This window comes from Poecilia latipinna, unplaced genomic scaffold, assembly GCF_001443285.1.
Source record: "Poecilia latipinna isolate Pla-1442-1.1 unplaced genomic scaffold, P_latipinna-1.0 Scaffold720, whole genome shotgun sequence".
Taxonomy (NCBI): domain Eukaryota; kingdom Metazoa; phylum Chordata; class Actinopteri; order Cyprinodontiformes; family Poeciliidae; genus Poecilia; species Poecilia latipinna.
This window is the reverse complement of record NW_015113336.1, coordinates 136,367-145,005: the sequence shown is the minus strand read 5'-3', so window position 1 is coordinate 145,005 and position 8,639 is coordinate 136,367. Positions and strand designations below refer to the sequence as shown.

At 40.8% G+C, this 8,639-nt stretch overlaps 1 protein-coding gene across 2 annotated transcripts in view; it reads right to left on the bottom strand.

Annotated features, from left to right (window-relative positions):
- Positions 1 to 628: 628 nt before the first annotated feature.
- The window catches only part of fat4 (FAT atypical cadherin 4), a 137,864-nt gene continuing 129,853 nt past the window's right edge, over positions 629 to 8,639 (bottom strand). For both annotated transcript variants that reach the window (XM_015045323.1, XM_015045325.1), the window contains 2 exons: positions 5,657 to 5,918; positions 629 to 3,692 (listed from right to left, as the gene is read on the bottom strand). In XM_015045323.1, coding sequence (XP_014900809.1) covers positions 1,780 to 3,692; positions 5,657 to 5,918 — 2,175 coding nt within the window. In that variant the 3' untranslated portion in view covers positions 629 to 1,779. The remainder of the gene's footprint in view (positions 3,693 to 5,656; positions 5,919 to 8,639) is intronic.

Genomic DNA, 8,639 nt, shown 5'->3' with positions numbered 1-8,639 from the left:
GTCCAGCGTTGGTACTTCCCAACACAAAGCGTAAGGTTGTGGATGGTACTGTCATTGAACAAATTACAGTAATACTTTAAAACAGAACTTAGAATGTTTATTATTATTATTATTTTGAAGTTTAATGATGTGAAAAATTTAATCTGGACAAAAAAGCAAAAACTCTTCCTTTTTGCCCCCTCCATTGACCCAGACTTTCATCAATGCTAAGTTTTGCCGGTTTCACAGCTTCAGAACATTTCATTTGTCCAGATATGAGCTGTCAATCTCCTCTATCCTCTCAGGACCCCTTTTTATATTATAAAACAGATAAGCATGCAAAATCACTGAGCTACGATAAAAAAATACAGGTTCTGTTTAATAAACCACATGTAAATAATTGCTCAAAGCAATAGGGAGGCCTGTGTCATGGAGTCCGCTCCATATTTAGTTTGGCTGTGAGCGGCGTAGCTCAGTTTCATTTGGGTCCTGAAATGCTTTCTTAAATGTTTTGTTAAGACTCTGTAACATTTAAAATCCTGCACAGATGGGGAATAACTCAGCTCCCAAATGATTTTTATCTATTTTTTAAAACTGCAGACGCTCAAGTGCATCCTAATGAGCTGCTGAGAAAGAAGGAATGAGAAACTTTTTAAATAAATACCTTTTTTTATTCTGTTATTGGCTTTTTACAGGTACAAAGCATACAGCATGTTATAGTTTTATCAAAAGTGGAAAATACTGATGTTACATATGTAACAAATGTAAAAAATAAGTAATCGATCTTACTTTCCCTGAAAGTAAGAACATAACATTTCAGCGTATGAAAATTTGCATAAAAACACTGCTACAGTAATTTAAGTTAATAAACAGTACAAAAAATGTAGAAACCATACATGTCAACATAATGAACAAGGACACCACCAACATGACAAATGACTGTGATTTTTCATAAAATAAGAAAAAATGTACATAAGTTCATTAAGTTTTAGTTCAGGTCATGTTTACAGGATCAACATTTTTATTTTCATAAGTGCCAGGGAGAATATTGGCTGGTCAGAGAGTGTTAATGCAATTTTTTCTTAACAAACACTTTTTCCCCGAAAAGACTATCTCCTTAGGCCAATGAAACAGAATCCTCAAATGTCTGTAAGGCAGCAGACGTGATTACCTTTCACTCTTGGGACATTTAGCCAGTCTTAGAGGAGGAAGCGGAGTAAGGCAAAAAGAGATCGGATCATTGGTGGGGTTTGAAAAACATTGAAAGTGATTGTTTTCACAGAATTGCTGCGTCAGGTGCTTTTTGATTAAACACACATGCTTCTTTTTTAAAAATTAATAATGCATCCCTAAAAATAGACTCCTTTCATAAATGTAGTCATGAACTTCTGTAAGTTCCTACTCAGCCACTTTCTTATCTCTTGAGAGAATATTTCGGGAGGGGAAGTATTATTGGTAATAAAGGACAAAAATGCTTGATCGAGATTATGTAAAATCCTAAATTGAACTCAGGTGAGGGTTTTCTTCCAAAAGCCATCCAGTATCGATGGATACACTTAATGAGGTCTCAGAGAGGTGAGTGCAGAGTTTGTACAGTTTCAACCTAGAAAAGACTGGTAAACTATTCCAAGGTGGCAACGATGAAATCATTCCTCGGTTTTCTGCCTTACCGCATTAAAAGTCGTCTTTTTCTGTTGAGTATCAATAAAAACATACACTTCAATTTACTCACAAAATATACAGCCTTTCTGTTTTTAGAATGGAGATTGACAAAATTCTACAACACTGTAATAAATAGTCTCATACATATTGCTCAGCTTCTCCTTCATTAAGAATGGTTACTGAGCCATCCCCGCTGTTCATTTCAATGTCTTTCGCTGCAGCATTCTCAGGAAGCGAAGCTAAGTCCTTAAAAACGTCAACATAATGTCCAAAGCCGGGCCCCCAGTTCAAAAGATTGTCCCAGTTGAAGCCCCCAGCTTGCTGGCCCAGTTTGTGGGGCAGTGTGTAGTGTTGCTCGGTGGAAGGTGTCTGGGCGATGCCAGGCCCTCCTTCTGCCCGCCGGCTAGAATATCGCCTCTGCTTGAGTCTCCCGCCGTAGTCCTCGTCGTCAGCATCTGACTCATTGACTTGCGAGAGCTTGGGAACTCTGGAGCTGTAGGAGACGGGCTTTTCCCTGTCATACTCCATCTCCGAACAGGTGAAGGAGTCATGTGAGTCACTTTCAGACGAGGACTCTGGAGCAGGAATACCATCAGCTGGGTTGCGGACCCTTGACAGCGGCCTGCGGCAGTCCTCCTCTGAACTGGAGCGCCCGTGGTCAGCGCTGCAGATGCTGGGGTTGCGTGGACGTGGCGTGTTAAGCCTCTCCACCTCTTCAATGGACAGCCCCACTGGAGGCCCTGTCTCTAGAGGGATCTGTTCGATTGGCTGCTTCAGCCGGCTACCTGGCCTGGAGGTGTGGCCGTGGCCGGCCATCGTCTGTGGACTTTTGCTGCGCCTCCCCAGCCGGGTGGCGTAGTTGAACATGGGAGGGGGTTGACACATGTCATTGTGCATGTCCAGCGGGCTGCCTTCACGGCGAGCCAGGTTGAGGTCTCTGGTGGGAGTGTTGCGGTAGAAGGAAGAAGGTTTGGTGAACGGAGCTGGGGAATGTCTGGAAAGCGGATTGGGGGTAGGACAGGCAGAGTGGGAGTGGCTGAGTGGAGTGGACCTCAGGGCTTGTGTGTACTGAGGCTGATAAGTGTAGCTTGTTGCACCTAGTGGTAACGGCGACTGTCTGGCAAAGCCCAGCGGGCTGTGTCTCTGGATAGAAAACTTGGGAGTGTGGCTGCGGAACTGCTTGTAGTGTTGGATGATGTCTGCATCTGACGGCGCAATACTGCTGGCGTTGTCAATGTCATAATGTTCAATATCTGCCTCTGGCCCATTACAAGGCGCACAGGGAGCACTGGGAACAGTCTCATTGTTGTGGGGAATGTCTGTTTCATCATATATCAAGTATGGGTTCTCCCTCTCAATAATGTCTGGCTTAGGGTTCCCTTCTGGTTGCTTTCGTACTGTCATGTCATCTCCATACGGTGGGATGTTGTCTGGATCATCGAAAGCGACATTCTCACTACCCTTCTTCTTTTTCTTCTTCTTTTTCTTCTCATTAGGTTTTTTCTCCTTAGGTTCCTTTGGCACTTTGGTCTTGTTGCGGTCTTTGCAATGGTTGCACAGGATCAGGCTGAGCACCACCAAGGCAAGGACGGTAGCACAGCTGCCGACAATAGCCGGCACAGCCCAGATGGGTAGAACCATTGCTTCTACTGTAGGACTGGGGCTGCAGACAAAGCCACCATTGTCGGCTGTGGTGCAGACGGTACCTTGAGGGCACTGGACGCCCAGACAGGCCACCAGAGTTTCGCAAGTCTTGCCAGTGTAGAATTCGGAGCAGATACAGGTGAACCCAGAGTGGGGGTCTGGGATGCAGCTGCCGTGGTTCTGGCAGGGATTAGAGGCACAGTCGCCAGGCGGGACACATTGATATGTGTACCACTGGTTGACGCACATCAGGCCGTCTAAACACGGGTTGCTCTCGCACAAGTTGGGTCCTCTGCAGCCGATCTTTACAGATGAACTGGTCTTGGTTAATGCCACAAGGCTGTGCTCTCCAGTAAATGGCAGGTTCTCCCCGTTGTACTTTACGTATGCCAGGCAGCCGTCAAAACCTGCAGAAAAATATGGGACAAACAAACCGGATTAGTTAACAAGAACAGCCGGCAGCAGGTACACAATGGAGGTATAAGGAAGAATCATTGGGCCTGGATCAGTTCCTAATAAACAGCAGGAACTTTGAGCTATTATAATCAGAGGTAAAGGAATGTTGTTTGGATGGGTAATAAGTTCAAGCTTAGTACAAAAACAATGAAACTAGTAATTTCTCATGGAAAGCTTCTACTGTAACAAAATAACAAAAAAAAAACAACATATTTTAAAAATCGGGCCACATCCATCACTGGCCAATTTGAAGGAAGACATGAAATGTTTTCTAACAGAGAATCCATCGTCGGGGCCATTATGGCTTCAAGACATGCATCTGGGTTGGATGAATGTCTCTGTGTCTAATTCAGCCTGTTGCCTAACAGCGCTGCCTCACAGATGTAAACAGGTTTTTATTGAATTTATCCCAGTGCAGATTAAATCCATTTGTGTCTTTTCATTAGCTTAGGAGCAGCGAGCGCACAATAGAACCCAAATGTTCAGACACACACTGAGGTAAAGGCTGGTTAACAGGCAGCCTGCCACAGGTCTGCGTGCTGAGAGTGTGTTTGTTTTGAAACGGTCCCTTTGTAAAAGACCTCAACAAATCATTCAAATGGCTAATTTTTACCATATTAGTACATAGTGTAAGCCTTGTTTTTCCCTCCCCTTAAAATCCTAAAATTTACTGTGTTGCATTACCTCCTCCTGGAAACCCTCTGCTTCACCTTTTCCAAACTTATACTCAAGGACATCTGATCTGGGATTTAAAAACCCAGCAAAGAAAAGCTGAACTGGGAAGAAGTTTAGCATGAAAAGTCAACATTTTCCAAAATGAAGTCAAGTTAAACTAATGTTGGTTCTGGTCTGTGTAATTGGTAAAAACTTCACTTTGTCAAAGTTTTGCAGGATACTAGCTCAGTTTTAGATACAACTGCCACATGCTAGTTTGCCTGGTATGTTTATACCTTTGCCCTTATGTGACTATAGTTTAGTCTTGCAGAATAACAGGAATAAATGTAAGTGTTTTTATAAATCTGTAGTTTTCCATAACAAAGACCGCATTTTAAAAATAAATCAAGATTTTCAGATAGATGGCCAATATCTTTGTGTACAAATGTAAGAAGCATGGGAATTTGTTTGTATGGTTCTTGATTCTGATGAGATGATCAACTTTGTTGAAGAAAACATGAGCTACAGATGTTTTGGGAGTATCTTCAGCAATGCCACATTTCTATTAATTTATCTTTTCCTAGATCAATGTATCCATCCAATTCAAAACTTCCTTTTAGTTTAACAAACGATGCTAATAAGCAGGGGTATTCAAATGTTTTATATATGTATTTATCTTCCCTGAAACATCATCTAAGGGTCATTTTTGAAAAACTGGAGAAGAGCCTAGAAATTATTCCAATTTAATAACCAAAACACATTAACTTGCGTCTTTTTTCATTAAAAAGTCTGAAACTCCTTCACTTCTGCTGCTTGTTTTAAAGACCCAGATGTATAGTAACTGACTTGATATAGTCACTGCTGTTCAGAGTAAATCCTTTTGAAGGCAGTTTCATATTTGAAATTTGGACAATTTAGTTATGAGACTCTCTTTTTGGTTAATCTCCTTCACAAGAAGACAAAGCAACACCTTCATTGCTGCAGAAGAAGCTTTTATGCATCATTAAGCAGACTTCCAAGCTCTTGTTTTGAGTTTGAAAGTCCTTTTAATTTTGCTAGTGAGTGGATGACGTGAGCATTTTGATGATTGGGTGAAAGTAGGTCATATCAACCTGGTGGGAAAATTTTATCTACTGTATGGAAAGTTTGACAGATAAAAGTTTGCTTCACAAAACATGACTTGGGGCCATCATTGACTAAACCTGAAGTAACACAAAACTATAAATGATCAGGGGAAAAACTAACAGAAGAAAGTTTTTACCTGCTCCAGTTTTCTGCTGAGCGGGTCCAGGTGGGATCCCACCTAATGAGAAGGTCAGAACACTGAGACCTCCGAAGTCTTGGGTGGCGTGTTGGATGGGTCTGGGGAGCCCACCGTCCACCTGGAGGACAGTGGACGAGCCGTTCTTAAACATCCGCAGGATGTGCCACTGGCCGTCCGACAGTACAGTGTCTCCCAGAGTCCTCTCCACCTTCCCACCAACGCCAGCATCCGAGATGTAGTTGATGTTGCCATTCCTCAACTGAGCAAGAGAACAGAAATAAAGTTTGGTTATGTGGTTCTTCATTGCAAATGTTTCCCTAGTAAAATGAAAATATATATATATTTTATGTCTATTTTTATTGTGACAGCTCACCAAGTGAACAACTGCAGAATGTTACACTTTTTTAAATGAATTTAGTTGCTCTAAAAGTTGCATTAAAAATCCATTAAAAATCTCAACTTTGCATGATTTTGTAAATTATGATAATTTAATGCAAAGTTGGCATTTTTAATGGACTTTTAATGCAACTTTTAGAGCAACTTTGCATTAAAAGTGTCATTATTTACCGAATGACACTTCATGACAACAGTCATAAACATCCATAAAGACTTCTTTATATTCATGACAGGTGTTATGTCATGTTTATGACGGTGTCATGTCAGTCTTATGCACACAACTTCAAAGAAAGTGTTACTCATTATTTTTCAATTTTGGCATAACAAAAACTAAATAACACAATAAAACATAAATGAAGATGTTTTTAATACATTAATTTATTGAATTTGTTTTAAATTTTTAAAAGGGTAGTTTTTCTTCCTGATTCATTCAGATATAAATTAGTCATTTTCCCAGCAACTTTTCAAAATGAGAAAGATAAGAGAACATAAAAGGCAGATTTGTGGTGTTCTCAAAAGGTCAGAAAACTGCTCCAAGAATTATAAAAAAAAAGGCCCTCATATATATTGCCAAGCTTGAGGGGAAGGGATTTTAGTAAATATCTCTTCCCCTCGAGGTTGTATTTCTTAAACTTTTTTAATGTATGACTCTGCCACTGCAACAAAAGGCTCATTTATTTTAAGGCTGTATTTGCTCTTGTTACTGTAAAGAAAATAAGCTAAATGACAGTTTTATCACCATGTGAATATAAACATTTAAAAATACCAAAGATGACACAGAACAAGATAGTCAACAAAATGCCTACTCCCACATTTTTTTTCACTGTCAGATAAAATTTAGAGAGGCAGCTACATAAACAACAGCATCAAAACTGCAGCTTCTCAGATTAATGCAATGCGTTGTCATGCCAACATTCATCAGGACTGATGGGAGGAAGTCTTTCCTGAGTCTGTACCAAACTGCTCTCAGAAAGGGATGCTGAGGTCAGAGATCAGAAACAAAAATGCAGCTTGATGCTGATAAATCTTTCTCTTGCCAGGATACGCTGCACTCTTTCATGTTCTCACTACTTGCATGCTTTTTACTCATGCCGTTTACCTACAGGACGATCAAAAGCCTGCAAACAAATGGATTCACAGGGAGTGCAATGCTACATTCTCTGACTTGAGGGAAAAAAAGCAAACAATGTGTCTTAAAGCAAAATTAATAAACCTCCTTTTGGCATCGGCTAAGAGTTTGTGGCTTTCTCTGCAAATGGTAATCTCGTGTTCTCCTCACTTCGATGGAAAAGTAATCTTGTTCTTCTCCCTTTACAAAGAACCCAAAAGTCAGCCATGATAAGTAGCTTCCGGAAGAATTGATTTAAAATGGGAAAAGCACACCAAGCCAAAGAATACAGAGCGCTCTGAAGCTGGAAAACCGATCATGAGGCTTATCTATTAAACATCTTGTTTTTTTTCACATCACTGTTTATGTAGTTCTCTTAACATATATACCTGCACAGTATGGATTCCCACACCAAGTTTTTTTTTTTGGTTTCCTAGTTGTTTTAATACTTTAGAAAGCTGAGATTTGATGAGCACCAGAAGCCAGTCTGAGCTGGAAGACCAAATCAGAGCTGAGAAAGCCTGATGTTGCACTGGGAAGTGGTCGATTGGCCTGAGATGTCTGAAAGGAAAGTTGAAGGCGTTGAATGAACTTTCGGACCTCTTTGGGCAGCTGCCCAGGATCAGTCAGAGAGAGACAGAGGAGAAGAGGAGAGGGCTGAGAAAGACTGGTGGACTGTTCCTACGCTCAGTCTGTGCTCATGTCTGCTGGTGTTTGAATACATTTCTGGTTAGAAACAATCAGCCTCTTAACATAAATATCTTAACACAGTGGCAAACATTTTTCCTAGTAAGTCTAGACAGCCACATTCTTTTGGAATCAGGAAGTCCTTTGCACTTTCTGCAGGACCTTGATGGTAAACAATCTCAACAAGATTTTTGTTTGAAATAAAATGCTTACAGTGTTGTATCTTTAATACTACCTTAGTTTTAATGTTTTTTTTGGGGGGTTTTTTCAGGAAAGCAATAACTCATAAAAGAGCTGCCCAGTCAGACCAACAACCTTCCTAATCACTGCACCACTTTATTTTCTTTTTTAGCGTTTTCGTTGTAGATTTGTTGCTGTAGTATATTGTCCTGTTGATGCCCCAGTTGGGGCAAAGCTTTGTCTTTAAAACTGATATTTTGGTGTACTGAGGAGCTCATGGTCAACTCCATGGTCCTGGTACCAGGACCGGCGTTTTTAGTTAAAATGAGGCATCCTGTTCTGTTTTTCCTCAAACAAACCATCTCCAACTTGGTTTCATCCATCTAATGAACTTTGTTCCAGAAGTCTTGGAGTTCTTTGAGATGCAACTTTGCAAATGTAAACCTATCTGCCATATTCTCTTGGTAAAACTTCCAAACAAGTGATACTTATTCAGTTTATTCATCTAGCTATCCATTGCCTACAGAGGCCTCTCCTTGTCGGGTCATGAGGAGTGATCATCTTTAAGGTTACTGCTGATGTCTTTTCGGAGAGGCATTGTACTGACAC